At 38.0% G+C, this 27,295-nt stretch overlaps 1 protein-coding gene and 1 long non-coding RNA gene across 3 annotated transcripts; one reads left to right on the forward strand and one right to left on the reverse strand.

The window, feature by feature from the left end:
• Positions 1-1,569: 1,569 nt before the first annotated feature.
• On the forward strand, positions 1,570-13,473 carry LOC123651774. Its single transcript, XR_006740685.1, has 2 exons — positions 1,570-1,617; positions 13,114-13,473. It is a non-coding gene; the product is annotated as an uncharacterized LOC123651774 (long non-coding RNA).
• APELA (apelin receptor early endogenous ligand) lies at positions 13,236-27,217 on the reverse strand. 2 transcript variants are annotated; one of them, XR_006740684.1, is made up of 3 exons: positions 27,020-27,217; positions 25,106-25,253; positions 13,236-13,626 (listed from the first exon to the last, which is right to left on the reverse strand). XR_006740684.1 is itself a non-coding variant. In XM_036424634.2 (3 exons), the coding sequence occupies exons 1-2, from the start codon at positions 27,093-27,095 to the stop codon at positions 25,165-25,167; spliced, it is 165 nt and encodes a 54-aa protein (XP_036280527.1). In that variant the 5' UTR covers positions 27,096-27,197; the 3' UTR covers positions 13,236-13,626; position 25,164. The 2 variants fall into 2 exon arrangements, 1 of the variants encoding a protein (XP_036280527.1); XM_036424634.2 differs by having other exon boundaries at positions 25,164-25,253; positions 27,020-27,197.
• Positions 27,218-27,295: the final 78 nt, after the last annotated feature.

Raw genomic sequence — 27,295 nt, forward strand, 5'->3', positions numbered from 1 at the left:
CCATCAATAGAAGCTATTATAACAACATACGACAGGAGGCAGTGTTTCACAACGTAAGGGCTAACATTAGTAAAAAGATAGGGAATCCCTGATATTTACTGAGTATTTTTCAGAAAATGAATTTTTGAATGAACATTTCTTTAACCTACAAAATGGAGATTAAACCTTTTTAAAATAAGGATATCGTACAAATGCCAGTTAATACATGCCTATTGTTGTTCTTTGCCAATGAAGAGCTATTTTAGATTTAATTACGGACTCAAATATCACCCATACATTGCATTTGATTAGTGCTCTTAAATGTTGTTTAGAATAGTCACCTGCCTCCACCTGTCCTACAGACTCTCTCATTTTTTTTAAATGTAGTATATATTTTTATAAGCTACTTTAAGTTTTATATATCTCTATTGCTTTTTGATATTATTTAATTCACATTTTAAGCCTTCACTTTTTAACTAATTAACTCTTTCCTCTTATTTAAGTCTGTCAGTTACCAAGAGGCAGGATAAAGTGCTCCATCCTCAGCTAACCATTCGGAGTCCTTTATAGCTTATCATCTTCATCTGGTTATGGTCCTCTGAAGTACTTGGTTGTTATTATTTTTCATCAACCTTATTTTCATTTTGTGTCATGCTATTCTTCCTATTCATAAACCACATTGCTTATCCTTTCCTCACTTCTTTCTTGGGACTAAGTTTTACTCCTTTGGGAGACTCAGATCAAAAGATTTTTTTTTTTTTTAATATGTGATACACTAAAGACAAATCTTTCATACAGTCACTAATTCAATTAAGCTCTTAGAACAACCTTATAAGTCAGGAGATACCATCCTCAATTAGAGCTGTAAAATTTGAGTCTACAATAATTTGAATACATAGTGCTGCCATTTAACACATGTACAATAAAAAGTATTGTAAAACTATCTCACCCTAACTGATTTGACTCAAGGAATAGAGCCTTGGCCTGCAGACTGAAAGGTCCCAGGTTCGATTCCAGGGTTTCAGGCTTGATTCTCAGTAGGTGGCATGCAGGAAGCAGCCAATCAATAATTCTCTCTCGTCATTGATGTGTCTGTCTCTCTCCCCCTCTTCTATTCCTCTCTAAAATCAATTTGTTTTTAAAAAAAAGACTATCTCAGAAAACCTAAAAAGCTCTAAGAAATCTAGCTAAATCCAGTTATACAATAAAATTTATACTTTTTTTTACATTACACATTACATATATGTGAATTTACTTACATATCAAGGGAAGTTTCAGAATGTTAAAATACACTCAGCTTTTACTAAATACCAACACAGAACTACACCAAATAAAGCCTTAAGTCTCTGCTAAATCAGTCTCCCTACTTGCCCACACTATTTGTAATGATGGGTACTAAGGCTTTGGTGATTTTTTTTTAAGTTTTTTTTTAAAAATATATTTTATTGATTTTTTACAGAGAGGAAGGGAGAGGGATAGAGAGCTAGAAACGTTGATGAGAAACACCGACCAACTGCCTTTTGCACACTCCCCATGGGGATGTGCCCGCAACCAATGTACATGCCCTTGACTGGAATCGAACCTGGGACCCTTCAGTCCGCAGACAGACGCTCTATCCACTGAGCCAAACCGGTTTTGGTGGCTTTGGTGATTTTTAATCTTTACAACATTTTGATCAATGAAGGACTGCACAAACAGGGTAGGGCAAAAATAGGTTTATAGTTGTATGTGAAACTTTATTTTTGTATTCTTATTTATTATTGTATTATTTCCCTTAAGAACAACTATAAACTTACTTTTGCCACCACCACCCCCTCCAACACCCCTGCATTATGGTGGTCCCATAAGATTACAATGGAGCAGAAAATTTCCTAGTGCCGTAGCACAAGGCATTACATAAATACCATTGTGTCACAACTGCCTAAAGTATTCAGTATAGTAAACATGTTGTACAATCTATAGTCTAGAAGCTGTAGAGGAACAGAACTTGTCACCCCAAAATATGCCTCTTTGGCATAAGGATTATTGCAGGCTAGTTAATTTTAAGAGTACACTTAAAAGTTCAGAAAACAAAATAAGTTACTCTTTGTGAAAGGTATTTACATTTGTAAGGGAAGCCTTCATTTGTAGATGTGTCTCCCTGGGCTGGACCAGGATGACTTTAGCTCTAGGGATTTTTATCAGTGCAGAAGACAATGAGTTAAATCTGCACAACGATCTTATCCAAATTTATAGTGCTTCCCCCTCCCTGCTATACCTTTTATGGTATCACTGACCCCCCCACCTCCTTCCCATCGCCTTTTTTAAAAATTTCATTTTATTGTTTAAGTATTACATATAGTAGTACAATACATATATCCTTCTCTCCTTCCCCCCCCCCCCCCACCCATAGACCTTCCCCCAGCCTCCCCTACCCACTGTCACACATCATCTTTGTTTCCAGTTATTTTGGACCCAGTTTTCCTGGGTCTCTCAGATGTATGCAGCAGGTATACATCTTAAGAAAGATGGGCACACAAACCAGGCTAAAAACTTTGAATTTTCTCCACTCTTTGAGTGGGCTGCACCTAGCAACTTCCTTCTTAAGGGGAATGTTTGAAAAGACAAACACTACCACAGCCAGGTGATCAAGGTCAAGATCAACAGTGAAAAGTCATCTTGAACCCAGCTGTTGGGTATCAGTGGTTGAGAGTCAATCTATGAACTACGAGGTCATGGTTAGATTCCTGGTCAGGGCATATGTCCAGGTTGCAGACTCAGTCCCCAGAGGTGGTTGTGTGTGCAGGAGGCAGCTGATCAATGGTTCTCTGTCATCTGATTGATGTTTCTATCTCTTCCCTGCTTGAAATCAATAAAAAAAATATTTTTTTTATTTATTTTTTAAATATATATATTTTAAAGTCATGTTGATAATATGCTCCCTTAATATGATGTGATGAGAAAAGTACTTTACCTCTTGTGGTCTTCCTCCTCAAAAACCACAACCTTAGCATAACTATGAGAAAAACACCCCTCTCCCCAAATAGAGGGGCATTCTACAAAATACTCCTCAACACTGTCAAGATCATAAAAAACAAGGTAAGTGAGAAAGAGCATAATGAAACATGACAACTAAATGTAAAGTGCTCAGTGGGATTTTGGAAGGCATAAGTGAAAAGCTAGGAAATCTGAGTGAAATATGGATTTCAGTTACTGACAATGTATCAGTACTGGTCCATTAGCTGTGACAATGTGCCATACAATTAGAAGATATAATAATAAGGAAAACTGTGTGTGTGGGTGGGGATAGGGGGGGTGGTTATGGAAGCTCTCTGTACTATCTTTACAACTCTTCTGTAAATCCATAACTCTTCTAGAATGAAGTTTACTTTTTACATTGGAAGTGAGGTTGCATAGAGTAGTCAGAGATTAGAAAATAGAGGCTGAAAGATGTTTTATGAAACGTACCCACTATCACGCAGCTAGTCAATTGCAGAGCATAATGGGAAAACTGAAATCAAAAGAAAAAATGATGTAACTGTTAAGAAAGTATGTAATCCACACCCCCCCCCACACACACACACACACAAAAAAAAAGGATTCCGGTGCTAAGGAACATAGTAGATATTCACTCCAAGTATCAAATTGTACCCTCCATTTCCCAAGCTCCCATTCAAAGGCATCACATAGATACCATTGGGTCACAACCGGCTGGCTCACTGGTCTTCCCTCCTTTTCGTAAGTCAGGCCATTAACAAAATAGACCATGAAGTGAGCACAACTACTAGTTTCAAAGGCAGGTGCTACCATTCTAGTTCAAGCTTTCCACCATTACAGCGAGAGCCCCTTTTCTACCCTAAAACACAACGGCGCCTCCAATCAATGGCCTAACTCTGGCTAAACTGATCTTCCTGAATGCGAATATACCGTATTTTCTGGACCATAAGACGCACTTTTTTCCCCCCCAGAAGTGGGGGGAAAAAGTCCCTGCGTCTTATGGTCCAAATATAGCCTACACATATACTTTAAAAAAAAAGTTTTTTTACTTGCCCGGCTCTGTGTGGTCTCTGTGTGCTTGCCCGGCTCTAAAATGGTTCTAAATGCTGCTGTTTACTTTACAGGGTTGATTACATGTGTTTATGACTGTGATGTTGGGTTTTAATGCACAGAAAATATTTTAGGACACTATTTGTTTCAGAATCTTTTTTTCTTCATTTCCCTTCTCTAAAAACTGGTGCGTCTTATGGTCTGGAGCATCTTATGGTCCGAAAAATACGGTAATCTTTTTATATTCCAGCTTAAAACATTCCCCTGGTCCTTGAAGGAAGTTGTACTCAAACCTTAGCTTGTCTGTTACGGGTAGGTCTGGTTAAAAGGTTGCTGGGCCACAACACCCCCAGCCAATTCAGTTGGATTCAGTTGGTGCATAGTACTTCTCAAAAGTCCCCAGGTGAAGCCTTTGAACCTTCCTTTGTGAACCACTGCCCAAAACTTAAACACAAAAAAACTGGTAGATTGCTAGCCCTCAGTTTCACTCATTGTCATACGGGATGATTCTTGACTTGCTTGAGCCTGAATGAGCTCCTCTGTACATTTGTATTGATGATTCTTCACTGTAAGTTCTTGGGGAGGACTAAGGGGTGTTTACATTGGCCAAGAGGTGTAGGCAATGTAGGGCAGTGGGTTCTCCAATGGTGGCTACTACTCCCTTCACCTCCCTCCCACTTGTCCTCTCTCCTCCCCTACTTTTCTCCGCCAGACACAGTCATTCTTTGGAGATAACAAGGCAATTCTCAAATTATTGTTCAGATCAAAATCTTCTTGACTAATTAAGTGTTAATCAAATGTTCTGATTCCACACCCCACATTCTGATTCTACTGCCCGCATTCTGACCCCACAGGTCTGGGAATGGTCGATTTCACAAGATCTTTGCCGGACCCAGGAGACCCTCGCGTGGGCCAGCCATGACTTGGAGGTCTGGCGCCCAGTACCTTTTAGGATGTGCTCAGCCAAACCCCACCAGGCCCCTCGTGGCCTGGTTCTGCAGGCCCCTGCTTACCAGGAAATGATGGCTCAGGGATGAGACTGTGCTGGAATCCAGTGCAACACAGGACTGAGACCCAACCACCCGGGATGGGTGTGTTTCTAGTCGGGGAGCACACTTGGACTGCCTTGCGTTGATTGGAGGCCTCCCCTGCTCCCAGAGGTGGGTAGGTAATGGACATGCGCCTGCGCAATGGCTCTGAATGAGGTGGAGGGCGGGAAGAAATCTTGAGCAAAGGTGGGGGCGTGTCCGTCAGTGATCAAGTCATTGTTGGCTTGAATTGGCCATTTCATTCCCAGAGAATGGCAGGTTTTCCAGATTCTTACTATTGCGCAACCTGAGGTGGAAGTAAGGTTTCCAGGTGGGTTTAAAGCCTTCACCACTACACCCTCCTCTTAGACACAGGGGAATGGATACCTGAGCAGTAGAGGAGCTGCTTCACTTAGCCTGTGGCGGCTGGTAAGAGGTAGTAAACCTTGAAATGAAATGGAAACAATCGCCTGGATGGATCAGTTTGCATATCTGTGGGTGAGTGGATGGGTCTGTCCAACTCTGTAGAATTATACCACGCCTCAACTCTGCTCTCTGAGATCTCTGAGGAAGTGGCATTCAAGGTAAAATTTGAGTTCTTGTGTTGGTTGTTGGTTACATGATATCATGATAGTATTTTAAGTATATTGTGCTAAACTAAATAAAATGCTAATATTTTTAATACTAACATTTTTTTTAAAGTAAAATTTGTCCTGGGCAGATGTGGTTCAGTGGTTAGAATGTAGGCCTGAGCACTGAGGGATCACAGGTTTGATTCCCTGTCAAAGGCACATACCTAAGTTGCAGGTTCAATTTCTAGGGTGTATGAGGGAGGCAACCCCCAAGTGTTTGATGCTTCTTTCTTTCTTTCTTTTTTTTTTTTTTTTTTTAATATATTATATTGATTTTTTACAGAGAGGAAGAGAGAGAGATAGATAGAAACATCGATGAGAGAGAAACATCGATCAGCTGCTTCTTGCACACCCCCTACCGGGGATGTGCCCGCAACCAAGGTATATGCCCTTGCCCGGAATCGAACCCAGGACCCTTCAGTCCGCAGGCCGACGCTCTATCCACTGAGCCAAACCGGTTTTGGCTCTTTCTTTCTTTTTACCTCCCCTCTTTCCCTCCCTCCCTTCCACTCGAAAAAGCAATGGAAAAATATTCTCAGGTGAGGGTTAACAAAAAAATTTTAGAGGTAAAATTTGAGGAGTGAATTTGAGTTAACTTGACAGATTCGAGGATAGAAGTCTTCAAGGACGAAGAGTCCATGAGAAGGCTCTTAACTCTAAAGAACTTGGTACACGTGTGACAAAAAGAAGTTGATTTAGCTGACACCTCAAGGGGAAATAAGGAGGCGCAGGGAGTATACAAAAGATTAAAAATAGCTTTTGTGAAGCTGAGGAGATCAGGAAAAATTGCTGCTGCAAGACCATTTAGGCAAACTTGAGGATTTGGGTCTTTAAGGGAAACAAGTGGAGCATTTTAAATAGTTAAATGCTATACAAGCATACCTCAGAGACGTGGGTCTGGTTCCAGGCCAATGTAATAAAGCGTGTGTTGCAATAAAAGAATCGTTTTTGCTAGTGGAGGGTCTTGCCTTCAGTTTGTAAAAGAAAAAGAAAAAGCAACACTTATGAAACACAATAAAGTGAAGTCTGCCTGTAATAAAATTTGAAATTTGAATGGATTACTGGCCACAATTCAGAAAACAGATCTTTTGGTGTCTTTAAGAAATCCAAGAGGTAGTGCTTGGTGAGCAGTTAAATATTGTTGTGAATTAGAGATTCCTCAATAGGTATACAGTTGTGATGTCTAAACCTTTTGAATTGCTGATGGCAGCAAACTGCCTCTCTTTTTGTTTGTTCTTTTACTGTGGGGTGAATATATGTTACTATAAGATACAAAAATATGAGTTATCACTGAAGACAGGAGTCCCTGGGTTATGACACTGAGAGGCTGCTGTGCTTTGTAGGGTATAGCATAATTCAACCGGATGTAGCCAGCCTACCTGCTGGATGCTAATTACCCTAATGAGTTGATTGTTCTACACTGGATTCTTCTTCTGGGTCCATTGTGTTTAAAGAATTATTTTCTTCTCTACAAGACTACTAGCTCAGAAGCAATCTTATTTTCACCCCTACTCCTCGTGTAAAAACTGAAACTGTTCTCAGTTGATCAGTGATCTAGTTTCTTAGCTAAGGAATAATTTTCAGGCCTGTTACTCTCTGAGATGCTTTGTAATCTTTGTCTCTGAATAGCCCCTCTGGTGTAAGCAGTTGCTCTCCCTCTCCTGCTCTTCACGCTGATATGTAAAGATCTTCAAGGGCATCTGATAAACTGTAGTATTAAACATGCATATGGACGTGTATCTGTAAATGTACACACACCCAGTCGCTGTCCCTGCTGCATGCTGAGAGGAAGCTAAAGAGCAGTGGTTAAAGCCTGGCTTTGGAATCAGGCTCATAGGAGTTCAAATCCAAGCTCTGCCCTCTGTGTGACCTTTGGCAAGTTATCTTTTTGGGCCTGTTTTCTCATCTAGTAAAAAAAGCTTGGGGGCAATAACAGTACAACTTGCCTCTTAGAATTGTACTAAATGACTTTCACAAGGTAAACACGTGGAACCGTGTCTGGCATAGTAAATGTAGTGTAAAAATTAAATAATAATTTGTATATTTGTGTATGTGTATATGAACATACACATTATAAATTCACCTAAAAATGTCTATTTCTGTCCCTCTTAGAGCAGAAGGGAGATTTAGAGGGAGCTTTTGCTTTATATCATTTAAGTTTCTTGCCCCCACCCTGAGTTTTTTGATGCTGTGTATTGGTTTGTACAATTTTAAAGTCACTTGTTTGTCTTATGTGAAGTTGTTTTAATCTAGTTGTTCATGACGAAGGGAAAAAAGTGGCTTTGATATAAGAGCGAAGTAAGTTGTGCCAGGATGTCGTGATTGTATATCTGTGTCGTTGATAATCAGTCCGAAGCCCAGCTTCTGTGGGGACCCGCTGAGGGATTATCATAAGAACACATGGAAAAGCCACTATGGCAAGGAGCCATTTAGACTATAAATACTGAGAGTTTGTGAGGACTATTTGAGTTTTGGTTTGGGTGAGACAACTATTCACTAACCTAAAGACTCTCCGAAGATATATATTTGGGGCATTTGCTCCTGTCCTGGGGAGGTACTCCTTGAAGATGTTGTTGATAAACCCACATTAACCTGGTGAGAGAGACAAGCCCACCTGCCAGCACTGAGGTCTTTGTTCCCTAGCAACATGTTCTAGCAATAGGGATCTTTTACTTCCGCCCTGCCAGCGGGAAATCAGCCCTTTGGTTGGTGGTTGCCCACTCTCAGAATGCCGCCTCCTTAAAAAAAAGATATACCTTATATGTAATTTAGACTTCATTCCTTCACATCCTCCTTGTCTGGAAAAACACTGTGATTAATCTGTCATTTGTTTGGAGTATGTTTTTTTTTTCTTTTCCCATTTGAATTTACTAATATAGCATACTTGACTTTATTAATAGCATATCCTGTATGCTATTGGTATGTGAAATTATGATTCACACACCATACCTATGCTAAATTAATTTTTGGCAAAGACAAAAAATAGTTTCTGGGGCAAAATTTTGCTACCTTCCCAAAACAAGAAGACCCATACCATTATTAGAGTAGTTTGAAATATTCTGCTTAAATATGACAAACAAAAAGAGATTTTAGTTTATATGTGTACTATTTTTTCTCTTTAAAAAGTAGTAAAAGCATAAAAAAACCAACAAAAAATAGTTAAATCAAAAAATAATTTTTAAGTTTCTTTGAAAGGAGGGAAGGCTTGGTTGGGAGAAAATTAATCTAAACTTTGTTCATTTGAATCATACCCATTTTTCAGGAAACTTTTTTATTCCATTCAAAATATGTGGTTTTAATAAAAATATTTAAAACTCCTCTTATATTGTGGTTAAGAGCATATTTTAGAAGACATATGGAGTTGGGTCTCAAATATATCAGTTTACTAGCTGTGATTTTATATACTGTTAATTTTAAAAATTTATACATACACACACACACACACACACACACACACAGAGTGGCCAGATTATTATGATCTCTGAACACATAACTAATCTGGTCACTCAGTGTATATGCTATATAATAAAAGGCTAATATGCAAATTGCCCCCCTCAACCAGGAGTTCTACTAGCAGGTAGGCCAGCCAACCACCCATGTCCTCTCCCCCTGGCAGGCTGGTTGGATCCCACCCATGCACAAATTCATGCACCAGGCCTCTAATATATATGTATATATATATATATATATATATATATATATATATATACACTGAATGGCCAGATTATTATGCGTTCAGAGATCATAATAATCTGGCCACTCAGTGTGTATGTATATGTATGGTTGATCGGGATAGATGGAAACATCAATGAAGAGAGTCATTGATCAGCTGCCTCCTGCATGTCCCCTACTGGGGATAAAGCAGGCAACCTGGGCATGTGCCCTTGACCAGAATTGAAACAGGCACCTTTTAGTCTGCAGGCTGACACTTTATCAACTGAGCCAAACCAGCTAGGTACTCTTATTTCTAAGTCTGTTTCCTCATCTAAAGATGGGCAAAGTAATACCCAATCCTCCCAGGATTACAGGAAACTATTTTGCAGAGGCTTAGGAGCTTTTTTCTCCCCTCCCCCCATTTCCCTTCCTTTCTAACAAGTGCACTTTTTACGTTAAACAACAACAAAACCCCCGAATAATTTAAAATCATGCTCAGATACTTTAAAAACAGAACTCCAAAAATTATAATTTGCACAATCTCACTGGAGGGAAGAGTTGTTTTTTGTTGTTTTGTTTATTGTTTTTTTTTTGGTCAAATTCCAATTTTAGAATTTTTTTTTCATTTTTCAAAGATAATGTATTAAGTTTACCAAATGATGAATAATTGGAAATATTTTTGCTTTGTTTTAGTGCAGTATTTGAACTTTTCATCCCACATATGGCTCAGTTTACACAAGTTGTATTTAGTTAAGCATTAACACTATTTGAGTTATGAAACACATTGTTCACAACCTATTGGAGGAGGGGAGAAAAATATCGTGAAACTGACATACTACTGCATTCCACCAGGGAGCATTACATTAAAAATAGAAAGACTGAGAAATGGCTACATATCAAACTATTCCTTTACTATTAACCATTAGAGTGAAAAGGTTAAGAAGGCGTGCTCCTCTTCCTGGGAGCATGCTCAAGCCTTATCCCTCCTCCTTTTCTTCCTCCACAGGCATGCATCTCCTACTAAACTCTAAAAGACCCCATGAAACTTGCAGCCAGGGGAGCAATGGACAGCTATGTAACCTCGTCCTGGGCTAACCCTGTGAACTTGTCTCCAAGACCCCCTTTTCTCTGACTGTTCAGTGAGCCAGACACCGCTTCCTAGGCTCTCTCCTGTTGCTTCTTCTATCCTAAGCCCTTCCTTGTTTCACTGTCCCCAGCTTTAATAAACAAATTCTCAAAAAAAAAAACCACACAAAAAAACACACAAAACAATAACACAACAATACTTAGAATGTTATACAGTCACTTACCTAGCAAGTGCCACAAAACAGTTGATACAAGGCACAAGAACTTGCAAAAATAGAGTACTGTGCCAAGCAAATGTGGCTCAATGGTTTGAGCATTGACCCATGAATCAGAAGGTCAAGGTTTGATTCCTCGTCAGAGCACATGCCCAGGTTGCAGGCTCCATTCTCAGTTCAGGGCATACAAGAGGCAGCCTATCACTGATTCTCTCTCATCATTGATGTTTCTATCTCTCTACCCCCTCTCCCTTCCTCTTTGAAATCAATAGAATTATTTTTAAAAATATAGTATCATAATTATCCTAATACTATAAAAGATAGTTGTAGGTAGTTCTTAAGTGTACACTCAGATGACAAACTTCTAGATAAAACTGATAGGATTTTTCTGTAGAGCAATTATCAACCTCACTACCTCTAACCAAGACTCCTTGGAATCCAATCATATGAATTTATAGTAAGATGTGAACTCAGATGTAAAAAGCCAGGGCTAGAAGTCAGTGTTCTTTCCATGAACACTCTCCCAGGTGGAAGACAATAATGAGAAATGGGATAAGATCTAGGGAGTTTGGGGAGTGAAGTCATTTTGGGAAGTGAGAAGAATGGAAAAATCAAAAGGCTGGAACCCAGCCTCACTATGCCTAAAATAAGATTCTTGTTACTGAAGGATTAGTATGACTAATTTTTTCCTTTTGCCTCAGGCTTTAACATAGTTTAATTAGTCCAATCTTTTTTCCTAAAAGTTTGGTATTTTGTTCATCATGCTTAATTTTTATCTTTTTCAAAAATGGTGTAAAAATATTACTAATCTATATTACTGAGGCTTTTAGCACACCCTTATAGTTTTTACCTACTCATTTCAGTCCTGGGTTTTCAAAGGAGAGTGAAAATGATGCAAGAATAGGAACAAAAACTGATTTCAGTGTTTGGAAGGAACTGAGCCAAGAAAGCAGGGATCAAATTTTATAATCATTCTTTGGTCTATCACCATCTGCTCTACTTCACTGACTCACCCCATGGCCCCAAGTTAGGATGGCACTATTACCTCTGATCTTGGTTAAACTATGTAAAAATCTCTTTTCTTTTGTATTCTGAGAAGACTTGCTCTTACAAAGATCTTTTAATAGAAAAATAATAAAACAAACACCAAATCATAAAGATGGTTAAGTTTAAAGTACACATATTTGACACGCCTCTGATCTATGGCTCTACCTTGCCAGTGAGTAAAATGATTCTATTGTCATGGACTTGCTCTGTTATGCCGCTGTCAGCATACAATCCACTGGATGTTGTTGTTTTTTTTTTGTCTTGTTTTTGTTTTTGTTTTTGTTTTTATAGATTTTGAGAATCTTTGCCCTCATTCTGATAATCTAGAATTAAGTTAAAAATCTTCTGTGGCAGGATATACAATAAGGCTGTTCAGTCTGAAATGCTTTAATTAAAAGGAACAAACAGTGGAATACAAATAAGTGTCAGGGAACATTTCTATCATGCTGCGCTCAATACTCTGAACATTTCTTATACAAACTAAGAACAACTAGACACTCAAATCACTAAGTGTTTTAAAAAATATATACGCACACACACAAACACACACACATACTAGAGGCCCAGTGCATGAAAATTCATGCACTCAGGGGGTCCCTCAGCCCAGCATGTGTCCTCTCGCACTTTGGGTCCCCTCGGGGGATGTCTGATTGACAGCTTAGGCCCACTTCCTAGAGGATCAGGCCTTTGCTGGCAGTCAGATATCCCTTGGGCAGCCTGGGAGCTCTTAGGGGATGTCTGACTAACTGCTTAGGCACACTCCCTGCCATTAGTCATTAGTCAGATATCCTTTGTGCTACTGTAGAGGTGGGAGAGGCTCCCACCACCACTGCTGTGCTGGCCAGCCATGAGCTAGCTTAGTTTGTATAAGAAATGTTCAGTGCTTCCTCTGTGGAAGTGCACTGACCACTGAGTTAATAGTCTTTCAATAAATACAAATTAAGAGTATATTCAATAATTTGGGAACATCTAATTATTAATACAATTCAGAATTAGACAGGTTAATTTCCTTGTTGGGTAATCATTCATATTCCTAAATTCTTCTGATTTTTTTTTTTTTTTTTTTTTTTTAACAAGTCTCACCACCACAGGTTGAACAGCACCACAACAGAGCCTAACAAAATGATGAGCACACATGTTAGGTATTGTCCAGCTGGGACTTCACTGGCATAACTATATTTTAAATGTCAATTTGAAGTGAGCCTTTTAAGAAACTATACAAGTGAATAAAGGACAATAAACAGAACTTCAAAGGAAACCAAACATTGGCTTCTTGTAATTAAATGATGAGAAAAAGATTCAGAAATGAACATTTCAGTTTTAAAATGAGCGACAATCAGTACTTCAAACTTATTTTACCACTTTAAGTGAATATTATTCAAAATAAAAATACTTCCATATCATAAACATTAAAGCCTATAATATAAAACTGGTAGCAACTAATAGCTTTTTTCTTAGTCTTTTTATATAAATAACTGATGAACCAATTATTTTCTCTCACTTCTGCAAAGCCAAAGTCATTGAAATTGATTCCAGATTTAGCATTTTTAAGAATAATCACTCAAACATATACAAAATTATTTAATATTTTTGAAGAATTATAGGAATATGAAAGCTAAATTTTATATTCTTGCACTTTTTGATATTAGAAAGTCCAAAGACATTATAAAGTATTTTTCTTGCTAACCCATGTAAGAATTATAATGTGCAGAAAAGATGAGAGATTTTTTTGTGCAGGAAATAACTGTGTTTCAGACTGTAATTGCTTTTGAATTCCTGTTATTTTCCCTTGAAAAGAAAACAGAAGAGAATCTTGTGAAGCTAGTAAGACATCCCAGGTGCTTTCAAAGGATCCCTTTTCATATAGGAACTTCTAAGCAAGCACACTATAGTGTGGGTAGTTATTTTTCCTCCAATCCTCTTCTTCTGGCAGACCAGGTGAAGTCAGTAAAAGAAGATCTATATTTGAAAAGTAAAGGAAAAAGAACATATCAGAATAAGAAATGCAATTCAGCACACTAATTTACCCATGCTTATTTTTTCATATAGATAAAGAGTAATGAAAATTTCATAATTTTGATAGAATAAAGGACAAAAACTCATGAAAATCTTAATAGACAAAGAAAAAACAATTAATAAAACCCAACAATCTGATAAAAACATTCAACACTAGGAATAGAAGGGAACTCCTTCAAATTGATAAAGACATCTCAAAGACCCACAGTTAACTTCATACTTAATGGTGAAAGACAGATAAGGAATTTAAGATAAGGAATGAAACCAGGATGTCTGTTCTCACCACTTCTATTGAGCATTGTATGGAAGGTTCTAGTTAAGACTTTAGGCAAGGAAAATAAATAAAATACATCTAGATTAGAAACAAAGAAAGAAGTAAAACTATCGCTATTTGCATAGAACATGCTTGTACATAGCAAATCCTAAGGAAGATAATGAATCAATAATTTCATTAAGGTTATAGGATATAAGATCAATAACCAAAAATTAACTATATATTAACTAGTGACCCGATTTGTGCACTGGTGGGGTCCCTTGGTGTGATCTGCAGGGATTGGGCTGAAACTGGCAGTCCAACACTGCCTGCTGCTCTTGCCTGCTGCTCCTGCTAATCCCAGCCCAGCTGTGCCTGCTATGGGCTTGCGCCCAGTTAGTCCCAATCAGAAGAGGCTGGCGCAGCTGCAGCGGCACTCACCAGATGTGAGCCCTGTGTATGGTACCCATTAAGTCAGTTGAGTAACGCTTACTACCAAGGATGGCTTCTGCATTGAGCGTCTGCCCCCTGGTGGTCAGTGCACATCATAGTGACTGGTCTATTGATCGTGCATGTATAGGGTTCCTAGACCTGGATGGCAATCTGGGCCAGCCGGGGCCTTCCTCTCCCCAGCTGCCAGCTGCTGGCTGGGGCCTTTCTTCGTTCCGTGCAGTTCCCTGGTGGTCAGCACACATCATTGCAAGTGGTCAAACTCCCAAGGGGACAATTTGCATATTAGCCTTGTATTATATAGGAGTCATAATGAATAATTAAAAATGACATGAAGAAAATTTCATTTGTAATACCAACAAAAGAATAAAACACTTAGGAATAAATTAAACATCAGAAGTATAAAAGTCGCATTCTAAAAATTATAAAATAGCCCTCGCTGGTTTGGCTCAGTGGATAGAGAGCCTGTGAACTGAGAAGGCATGTGCAGGAGACAGCTGATCATTATTCTCTCTCATTAAAGTTTCTCCCTCTCTCCCTCTCCCTTCCCCTCTGAAATCAATAAAAATATATTAAAAATAAACAAATAAAATGAAAATTATAAAACATTGTGTGTGTGTGTTTTTAAAATGGTTTTATTGATTTAAGATGGAGAAAGAGAAATATTGATTGGTTTCCTCCATTACATACCTTGATCAGGGACTGAACCTGCAACCTGGGCATGTGCCCTCAATGGGGATTGAACTGGTGACCTTTCAGTGCACAGAACAATTCTCAATCAAATGAGCTACACCAGCCAGGGCATAAAACATTGTTGAAAGAAATTAAAGTAGGAATATATGCCATGTTAATGGATTTGAAAACTTAATTGCCAACATAACAATACTTCCCATATTGATATATAGATTCAACACAATACCTATCCACCTCACAGCTGGCTCTTTGCAGACATTGATAAGATGATTTTAACATTCACATGGAAATTCCACGGAACCAGAATAATCAAAGTCTTGAAAACTACAAAGTTGAAGGATTCATAGTCTCAGCTTAAAAAATTGCTACCGTCCCACCAACATGCTCAGTAGTTGACCTATGAACCAGAATGTCATGGTTTGATTTCAGGTCAAGGCACATGCCCAGGTTGTGGGCTTAATCCAATTGATTCTCTCTCATCATTGATGTTTCTATTTCTATTTCCCTTTCCATTCCTCTCTCTAAAATAATCAATAAAAACTTTTTTTTAAAATAAAAATCATACTATCTAGCAATTTGACTCTTAGCCTAAGGCATATACCCAAGAGAATTGAAAATATATGTTCAAACAAAAATTTGCACATGAATATTCATAGTAGAACTGTTGTTAATAGCCAAATAATGAGAACAATAGGTGACAAAATAAAATACGATTTTTCTTTATGAATTTCAGAATTTTATTGTCATTAAAAAAGTAACATATACTGATACATGTTACTACATAGATTGACCTTGAAAACAGTATGGTAAGTGAAAGAAGCCAATCTCTCTCTCTCTCTCTCTCTCTCTCTCTCTCTCTCTCTCTCTCTCTCTCTCTCTCTCTCTCTCTCTCTCTCTCTCTCTCACACACACACACACACACACACACACACAGAATCTGCTAATACAAAATGTCCGAAATAAATAAATCTATAGACAGAAAGTAGGTTAATAGTTGTCTAGGATTAGAGCGTTGGAGAGAAATGTAGTACGTCTGCTATTGGGTATAGATATTTATGAGATGGTGAACATGGTCTAATATTGATTATGGTGATGGTTGCACAATTACTTGAATGTAGTAAAAAATATTGAACTGGACTCCTTAAATGAATAAATTATATAGTATGTAAATTATATATATCACCAAAATTAAAAATATTCATGCCTTAGTGATTCTAATTCTCAATGTTTTATAAGAAAGTGTTCAAGTGTTCAAGGATGTATACACATATTATACATCTTTGCACCATTGTTCAAAATAAAAATATAAGTATCAATATAATCCAGTTAAAGAAATTAAGGCTATACATACAATGAAATACTAGTCATTCAAAACAACTATCTGTGTATCTACAAATAAATACATCTAACTTTAGTGACCTGTAAAGAGGCAAGGTAATGAATGCATTCCACATTTCATATGATATTTACATATATGTGTGTATGACATACTAGTGACCCATCGTGAGAAATTTTGCAAGACCCAGGACCCCTCCGTACCCCGCACCCCATGCTATGGGACCACCCTGAGTCCTGGAGTCCCACTCCACATGGCTGGCACACCACAGGATGGCCCCAAGTCCAGGAGTGCTGCCCCGATGCCCCACCTCTGGGCAGGGGCAGTTTCCTCAGCCAGACTTGCATCCTCTCGCAGTCTGGGAGCCATCGGTTGGACATCCTCAGTGCTGTTGTGGAGAGGCTCCCTCCACCACCACTGCACTCGCCAGCCAGGAGCCTGGCTTCTGGTTGAGTGGCACTTCCCCTGTGGGAACACACTGACCACCAGGGGTAGCTCCTGCAATTGAGCATCTGCCTTCTGGTGGTTAGTGCATGTCACATCCACTGGTCGTTCCATTGTTCGGTTGATTTGCATATTAGCCTTTTATTATCTATCTATATATAGAGCCAGGGTCCATATGACCAAGGCTCAACCGAATACCGGAAGTCAGTGCTGGTGTCAGCATGGCAACCCAGCACTGACTGACAGTGGGGCTACAGATCAGGCCCAGAGAGAGGCCTGCAGAGAGAGGCAAGGTCTGATCCCCAGCCACCATGGTACTGTTGATTAGCCACTGCCTCTCTCCTGGCTCCACCAGCAGACATGCCTCTGTTTCTCTCCAGGCTTCCTCGGGGGCTGCTGATCAGCCCTGACTCTTTGATCAGACCCAGGGATGCTGATTGGCATAGAAACTGACCAATCAGAACCAAATCTGGGTGATGTGCCAAAAGCCAATGGTTGCCTAGGAGGTGGAGCTTTTGATGCTGACACCAACCAATCAGAAACTCATCTGGGTGAACTGAGAAGGCAGAACATAAGGTTGGGGCTGAGGAGAGGTTTTCAGGGCAACAGCTGTTTGGTATAAGGTGTAAGAAAACAGTTAATTTTTTCATGACTGGTTTGGTAGTATAGTGCATATGGCTGGCTATCAGTCCAGTTATAGGAATTATGTGTTTTTGTCTGCCAAAAGCATCTCCTGCTGAAAAAGCCCCCCTTTCCCATTTAAGCAATCCTATCTTATATAATCTATCTATACTACTAAAAGGGTAATATGCTAATTATACCAGGTCAACCAACCATCTTCCAGATGTTCAACTTCCTTCAAGACAAAGCCATGTTGGTGGGGGCCACAACAGAGGCAGTTAGGAGCATTCAGTCTGGCAGGGGAGAGCAGTTGGGGGCAATAACAGGCAGGCAAGGGGTTAAGGACAATCAGGTCAGCAGGGGAGGGCAATTGGGGGCAAGATCAGGCTGGTAGAGGAGGGCCATTGGGGGTGACATCAGGCCGGCAGGGGAGAACTGTTTGGGATGAGATCAGGCTGGCAGGGGAGGGCAGTTAGGGGAGATTAGGCTGTCATGGGAGGGCAGTTAGGGGAGATCAGGCTGGCAGGGGAGGGCAGTTAGGAGAGATCAGGCAGACAGGCAGAGATAGTTAGGCACGATTGGGCAGGCAGGCAGGTGAGTGGTTAGAAGCCAGCAGTCCCAGATTACAGGAGGGATGTCTGATTGGAGAGTGTTCAGGCTGGGCTGAGGGAATCCCTACCCCATGAGTGAATTTCATGCACTGGGCCCCCAGTATAAGATAATGTTTTTTTCAAATATATTATTGCTATATAATAATAAAGGTAACCTAATATTTCTAGGTCACTAGTTGAAATACACAACTGAGGACAAAGTAAAGACAGAAGATTTATGCTAAGAAGAAATTTTAGATTCCTGATCAACTTGATAGGGAGCTGCTATTTTAAGTAAATATTTGGAGAAAGAATTATTATAGACTTTGTAATGATAATCAGTTTCCAAGGTGAAGAAAACTCTGACATGAGGATTTAGTTCATCATATACATCAGTACATATGGGGTAATGAATTTATTAAAATAACAACTATATTTTTTATATTTATATTTTCAACACATATTATATTCATTAAAGCATCATGATCTTTCTAGAAAAATTTTATCAGTAAATTTAAAATGTTAGGGATTTTCTCTGAGCATGGTCTTTGGACACTGGACTGTGATTGAGAAAATAATAATTTTCTATGTTTAATTTTAAGGAAGATATCCCAGATATTATAGCCCATGAAGGAATCCCCTATACTTTAGCTACTTTCAGGCTATTCACATATTGTAAAGATGCATACTCTAAAGGGGCCCTATCTTATCTTCAAGGTGCTCACATTCAAATATGAATAAAATTTGACAAAATAGATAATTGCCAAGAGTATGGCCCAAATCACACTCACAAAAAAGAAGAATATGATAAGTGGCTTTTAAAAATATAGTGGTGTTTTTCCCATCATATTGGACCCTACAGATGCCTGCTGGGAACAGGACTTCTATGAGGACAACTATGCCTGGCAGGCTGTGGTCCAAGGCCATTTTTGCTGGCTATAAGCGGGATATCCGGAACCAGAGGGAGCACACAGCTCTTCTTAAAATTGAAGGTGCTTATGTTTGAGATGAAACAACATTCTATCTAGGCAAAAGATGTGCTTATGTGTACAAAGCAAAGAATAACACAGTGACTCCTGGTGGCAAACCAAACAAACCAGAGTAATCTGGGGAAAGGTAACTCGCGCTCATGGAAACAGTGGCATGGTTCTTGCTAAATTCTGAAGCAAACCTTCCTGCTAAGGCCATTGGACACAGAATCTGTGTAACACTGTACTCCTCATAAAATGGATTTGTTTTCCTGTGTTTTGGTTAAAAAAAAATTGTATATAAATTATATATATGGTGGTAAAATAAATAAATAAATAAATAAATAAATAAATAAATAAAAATAAAACCTATTGATTAAAATGACGTGATTGTTAAGAGTAGAAGTTTATTTTACATTAGTTGGATCAGGGTGGGCCTCATATAGAAAATGGGATTTGAAGAGAACCCCAGGAGATGGAAAGTGAATTTGATAAGATCAGGGAAGCAATTAATTCCTGGAGGAGGAAACACTTCCAGCAGAGATAGGAAATTGAAATTCAGCTTGGCAATTAGCATTAGGAAATAAAGCTGAAAATGTGTGATGGGATCTAATGATGGCAAGTTTTAAATGCTAAGATAATAAAAGTTTCATTTCACTTCTTTTAGCAACATTTGTGGAATGCCTGTTATATTTTGGGCACTTTTGTAGTTTTTGGCTGGAGATACAAAGGTAAATACAACCATTGTTGAGAGCTTAGGTAAGCTACTCCATGTTATTGCTGCCTCAGCATTCATTTTGTTTGGCTAAGAGGCTAGCAAAGATTTTAGATGATACTAGCTTTCTTATACAAATACATGTCCTAGACAGCAGCCACAGAGTCACAAGCAAATTTAAGTTCCTGATTATGACTTCTCCAACAGCCCTTGTCTCCCCTGCCTCCTAGGGCTAGTATACTTTATGTATCTCTTAGATAAGACCCTACGGAACTTACCAAACCCATCTCTTTTTATTTGAATTTGCCAATCCAACCCTAGGTCAGGAATGCCAGCACACTCCATCCACAAACTCTAATACAGGCATGTGGCCCGGGTTCCATATCTTTAGCACTCACTCTCACTGGCTGTCTCCATTCTGCCTTGACCTCTCCATTTGGCCCCTCCAGGCATGCCATGAGTAATAAACCTATTTACTGCAACTTATCTCTAGACAGCTGTTGAATTAAGGCTTACCATTTTGTTTTCTGGGTGCTCCACTTAACAAATGTTAGTTTAACAAAATCAGAACACCACACTCTGCCTTCTGCTTTAAGGATGCTTTTCAGTTAACACATTACTATAATGCAGTGAGTCAAGTATTTTGACAGGAGTACTCAAATGGTGCTGAGAGAAAAAATGGGCATCTGCCCTAACTGGTTTGGCTCAGTGGATAGAGCATCAGCCTGCGGACTCAAGGATCTCAGGTTCGATTCTGGTCAAGGGCATGTATCTTGGTTGTGAGCATATTCCCAGTGGGGGGTGTGCAAGAGTCAGCTGATTGATGTTTCTCTCTCATTAATGTTTCTAACTCTCTAATCCCTCTCCCTTCCACTCAGTAAAAAAGTCAATAAAATATATATTTTTTTAAAAAGTGGGCATCTGATATAATTGGTAGGGATTTCTTGAAGGATGAATTGGTAATGAAGGAAAGAAGAAAGGATATTGAAGGCAGTAGTGTAGCAAGAGGTGAAGAATTGACTGACTTTAAAGTAATGATACTAATAAAAATTTTAGCCACTATTTAGCATTTATTATGTGCTAGGGATGGTTATGATAAGATAAGTACTATTGCTAGTTCCCTCTTACAGGTCTGAAAGTGGAGGGAGAGTTAAATAGGATAAATGGCTTACCAATGATCACCAGTGAGTGAACTATATAACCAGAAAGTCTAAAGCACTTTCAATTCTTTCTTATTCCCTCTGGGAGAGGGAAGGGGAGAAGCAGTGACAGATGATGCTGAAGAGATACAATTTGTAAGATTAAATTATGTGAGTTCTAATTTTCTGAAGGCTACAGGGACACATAAGGATTTTAATCTTGGTGTGAATTAACTGGATTTAATTTGGAAAGATCAGATGATAAGAACAGACTTTCCAGAGCCAGAACTGGAGGCTGGAGTGATCAGTTAAGGTGTTAAAGTCATGTTGGGGAGATATAATAGGTACTAAGATGGTAGTAATGGAGATGAAAAGAAGGAAAAATTGAAAAAAAAAATTTCAAACCCAGCCAGCATTGCTCAGTGCTTGAGCATCAACCTATGAACTAGGAGGTAACAGTTTGATTCCATTCTCTGCAGGGTATATGCCCAGGTTGTGGGCCTAATCTTCAGTGTGGGGCATGCAGGAGGCAGCTGATTGATGATTCTCTCTCATCATTGATGTTTCTCCCTCCTTCTCCTTTCTTCTTTTTCTACATCAATAAAAACATATTTTAAAAATATTTGAAGATAGAAATGATAATCCTTGTAAACCAACTGGAACTAAATATTAGGACATTGTGTTCAGAAAATCACATTGAGACAGTAATGTGTATTTCATAGTATATAGTATCTTACATAGTAAACATCTAATATATGCTATCTTTACAATTCTCAAAATCTTGAGAAAACAGGAGAAATATTTGAGTGGGAGGAATTGAAGAGTTTACTCTTAGGTGGATCTGGGTGGACTTATACAGAAAATGGTATTTGAAGAGAACCCTAGTCAGGGAGAAAGATTTAAACTTGATGAGATGAGCCCTGCTAAAGTGGAGATTCTGTGCTGAAGGCAAAGTTGGCTTTCAGTTCAGCCAAAAAGGCAGAATGGAGCAAGAAGAGCCAAGACAATAGGACACTTGTGAAAAGAAAAGAGGCAGGCCAGAGATTTGGTCAAGGAAGTAGGAGATCCATCAACTTTGAGGGGTAAGAATAAGGCAGAAAATAGAGAACTAGACATTTTGAATAGTAATCAAGGATAGCAATTATAAAATTGTACAACCAATTTTGGTGTACAATGGTGTACAATTATAAAACTGTACATACATCATTGGTTAATGAAATTATAAATGGCATATCAATAAATTAAAAAGAAATTTAAAAAGAGTGGCAAGAGAAAATTATCTGGTCTCAATTTATAAAAGGTAACTTGACCAAATTTCTTTTCATAGCCATTACTTTTAGTAAGTGAAAATGGGCAAGAGAATGGGAAGATTTTGACTTTATATACTTTTATACTATTGGGGGGAAAAATTTTTTTAAAATATATTTTATTGATTTTTTACAGAGAGGAAGAGAGAGGGATAGAGAGTTAGAAACACCGATGACAGAGAATCATCGATCAGCTGCCTCTTGCACACCCCCTACTGGGGATGTGTCTGCAACCAAAGTACATGCCCTTGACCGGAATCAAACCTGGGACCTTTCAGTTTGCAGGTCGACACTCTATCCACTGAGCCAAACCGGTTTCGGCTAGAAAAAAATTTTACACCATGAAAACGTATTATAGTTATTAAAAAGCATGTACTAATAGTTATGTACTGTAGTTATCTAGATTACACATTTAAGTAAAAGTATTATGGTAGTAAGATTTTACTGTTGGAAAGGGGAAATCATTAGTCTAAAACCTCTACCCCATTTTCTACTCTAGCTCTCATATTAACCTGGAAGCTTGGAATTCCTGACACCCTTTCTCTTGCTTTCCCCAAATCTAATTCACTTAGGGCTGTATGGGATGCTGAAATATTTCTGTGAAGGGAAAAAAAATTCAAGAAAATGAATTGTATGCAGCATAGGTTTTCTATTTGATTAAGTTTATTTCTTTTTAATTGTTAGGAAATCCTGCTGGGGTTCACTGAAGAGGACTCGAGAAGCTGAAAAAGTTGATATTCAAGGTAATAGAACATTCCCACTAAGTGATTTGGAAGTCTAAACCATTGTAAAGGGTTAATCTGGAAAAATCCTGAAGTCAACTGTTTACCTTACCTATCCTTTTACACTTTTACTTGACCCTAACTGAATCATGTAGCCCCATGTGATTTTATCTAGTGGCAGGAAAATAGAAGGGAATAAATGAAAAGGCTCTTCTGCCTCAGAGTTCTTCCACTACTTTGGTCTAGTGTGCCTTTACCCAGTATACAAGTGGTCAAGATGTTTTGTTGCAAGACCAATAAAAAGTGTGCAAACATGTGGGACAGTGAGAACCGTGCTGCCAAATTTGAAGGTAGCACTTGTTATAGCCCTGGTTCAGCAAGATCTTGGAAAATTATCTAATGTTTATCTTGCATTGGTTCTTATACTATCTCTGGATTCCAAAATAAGGCTTTTATACCTTCTTCAAAGAACCATAGCTGGAATGTAGGACTAATCTAAACACTGACGAAATGAATCCTGTAAACTGAGCAGTTTTTTAAAGGAATCAGCCTAATCTTGTAAAAGGCTGCTATTATTAAATGTTTTATATGGCCTTCACTGAAATTTCCCTTTCGTTTACAAATCTGGTTTGTAGGTCAGAATTTTTCCTTAACTTTGACAATTCAAATTTCTCAACTCTATTTTGTTTACTTGAAGTGCTAGTTTTTATGGCATGTGCTTTGTAGAGAAAGCCAATATAACCTGTGGCTCACTAAGGGCTTGTAAGGTATCTTGCTCTGTATATGCAGGAATTCCCTTGCTATTGTGAAATACCTCCTCTCCTCTTTGTTATTTGTGGGGGAGTGCTGGGAAAATCTTGAACTTCTCCACTCCTCCTCAGCACAAATGTTACCATTATTTTTTAGATGTGAGAGGGGAATGCATTATCAACACACAGCAAAGGATTCTTTAAACATTAAATCCTCTTAAAGCATGTTTGAGCCTCTACTAATTGTTTTCTCAAGAACTTACTGTATCTTTATGGATTCTTCCACCAAATTTATTTTTTATATGTTGATAGCAAATAGTAATTTGTTATAGATTACAGGCACAGAGAACTTGGCTTTTTGTCTTAATCCCCATGATAAATGCTTACTAGTGAAATGCTTATTACTGAATTGCTCTTCCTTCTTTTCATGTTCTACTCAGGACTTTCACTGGATCTGAAAACCACATGTTAAACAACAGGTACATTTCTTTCACGAATAATGCCATAAACATTACAATCTATTGGTCAAATGAATAAGCAAATTCAGTAATTGCCTATGTGTTAACCAGCCGGGGAATATTTCTATAGCATTTTTTTAGGAAGATATATTTTATGACTTAACTAGCTTAAAATAATTACAACGGAATGCCAAGTTATTTATTTTTGGTATGAAATAACTTAAACTGGGGCAGTGTTTGAAGTTGATTGATTCAGACGGTATTACTGGTGGTGGTGTAAAATCATAGGTCTTTTAACTATCTTCCCCCACCCCCACCCCCAACAAAAAAGAGAGGAGAGGAGCAGAAATCTATTTGGAATTTAACCTTAAAAATGCAACTATCAAGACCAGTTCTATGAGTGAGGCTCTAAAGTTGCTATGCCATTACTATTGTTGATTTTACATATTAAAAGAAATATTTTTCAGGAAAAAATAAACTGCATAATGAGGCTAGAACATCATTCACCTAGTGTTGGTGGGCAAATTCATCCATATGCTGAAGCATACAGTGGTCTTAATGGGAAATATACTTGTTCTGGATAACCTAAGGAGCTATTAAGTGTTTTTCAAAACACATGTTTCAAGAGATACTTTCATAATTACATTCTCCTGGTGCCTGAGAGTTAAATAATTTTCAAACATACACAATAGTATTAATCCCCATATAACTCTCATTCAGAGTTAACAATTATCAAGATTTTCCTACATTTCCCTTATCTATCCTATTAAATTATTTTCAATCATCATGTCATTTCACTTTTTTTTTTTTTTTAATAATTCCTTATTGTTGAAAGTATCACATATGTCCCTCCTTTACCCCCATTGGCCCCCTCCAGCTTGTTTCACTCTTTCATCTGTTAGCATGCATCTCTTACACTGACATTACCATAGGCCATTATCACCTGTAACAAAATATGAATAGGCATTCTTTGGTACCTATTTTCAATCTGGAATGTTGCCTAAATTTAGGAAAGCTATTTTCCATCAGAAATACCTCAGGGGAAGGGCACTCGTGAATGGAGAGGCATACATCTCCTCTGATGGCAGCTGAGTCTGTGTAGTTTTCTTCTCATTGCCAAATTAGCTGAGGGGAAAAAAAGAGAAGTATTAGTTTCATTTTTCAGGAAATGAACTGTTGTTTAGTCTGGGGGATGCAAGAGAATATTTAGAATTAAATTATAGTGTGATCTGCTACTTGTTCAGATGTGATTATGATATAAAAATTAATGTGATGCAAATACACAAGGTATATTCCCAGCAGTTCATGTTAATAGCAATATCCTCCTCCATCTACATACTTATTCCTAAATGTTCCTGGACCTTGTATTTTTTTTTTCAGTTTCAAAGGTATTTAATATTATTTACACAGTTAAGGAACAGATGAAACATCTTCATTAGTTATAAACTGACCTCTATAATAAAGTAGATTTTAAATTCAGTGCATGTCATAATTAACTGCTAAAGGAAATCTTAGTCCTTGTCTGCCTTAAAACAATTAAAAAAATTTTTTTTCATTAACAAAAGTTTATTTTTATAAGAACCTGGCTCCACGCCAGACACAGAGGACAGGAGGGCACAGACAGCCACCTCGTCTTCCATCCTCACCTCAGCCTGGCAAGGCTGGGGAATTGGGGGGGCGTCCACACAGGTGACTGGAAAACAATTTTTATTGGCTGTAATTATTGCTGTGTAGTCACTCGTTTCCGTTAATTTCTCAAGTCATTTGGATGGTCCTGTCTTAAGAGTTTTACACAGCTTTGATTGAGACACTTCTCCCAGCCCTCCTGGACCTTGTATTTTATGTAGTGAATTAATCACATTTTATAAGAACATTGTCCAAAATGTTCCATATTTCAGAAAAGTAGAAATGGTTTGAATAGCAATTGTAAACATAAGGAGGAATGCTTTCTGAGTTGCTAATTTGGAACTTCTTTCTTATTTATGTAAAAGGGCACACCAGGGGATTCCATTTGAAATAACCTCAGTGATCAAACTTCTGATTAACTAAGAGGCAGAGACTGGCTTTTTAACCAGTTACTTACCATTTTCTGACCTAAATGGAGAATTACATTATCACGTGAATAATAGAACGTATTTAGATATAAATATAAATACCTTTCTATTTATATTTATATTTTTTCCTGAGTCAGAAAACTTCCTATTTTTTTTTATTTTTTATTTTTTTTACTTGCTAGTGCTTCAAAACCTTAGGTATTTGGTTTTGAAGTAAAAGCACATTAGAATAACTGTTTACTAAATTTCTATTGGATAAGAATAACACAAATGATATCATTTTTGAAAAATATCTCAAGTAAATTAATATTTATCTTGACCATACATCTTTTTGACACTTTTGGGTTTTAAGCACAATAATACTACAATTGTACTTTCTTGTTTTAAGTGACTCACCTAATTATATAACTGGAAATAGCTATTGACCCATTTTAAGAATTCATCTACAATTTGCCACATGATTTTTATATGCTATGAATTCAGTTAACATTAACCCATTCCAGCCAGCAATGTGTTCTTTTAATAAACTGTTTTGGATTTGCATTTTACCTAAAAGTCTATAATAGACCAAACATTTCCATTCCTTTTTACCTCTAAGAACAACTTATCAACAATAACTAAGGGGTCTTTAAATTAGCAAAATAGTGGTAAAATATTTATCATCATTTTAATATCCAGTTAATTTTTAAATATCCAGATAGAAAGAATACTTCTGAAGTCCTACACACCACAAGCATGCCTAAGAGATTTTCAACAGAAACACAATCACGCTCAGAGCCTCATGGACAACAGCAGACATAAAAACAAGTTCCTCTTACAAATATATCAAAGTCTTACCTGGTCTCTGTCCGTTGATAAGAAGAAGACTCATCATAAAAATTAAAAATACAAAAAAGAATTGTTGAAATCTCATTTTTCTGCCACCCTGAAATGGAGCAGTAGCTCTCAAAGTAAATCAAACTTCTTCGAACAGCCTGTGCAATATCTGTGCGGCTCTTCTCACATTCTAATGACAAACCTCGGAGAACTGCCAGCTGCCTTTTCCAGAAAGGTTAATGATCACATCAGACAAGGTTACTGGTGTGTTGTGCTGCGGTCAGAGCCTCCCCCGGC

Source organism: Pipistrellus kuhlii, unplaced genomic scaffold, assembly GCF_014108245.1.
Source record: "Pipistrellus kuhlii isolate mPipKuh1 unplaced genomic scaffold, mPipKuh1.p scaffold_m20_p_8, whole genome shotgun sequence".
NCBI classification, from domain to species: Eukaryota; Metazoa; Chordata; class Mammalia; order Chiroptera; family Vespertilionidae; genus Pipistrellus; species Pipistrellus kuhlii.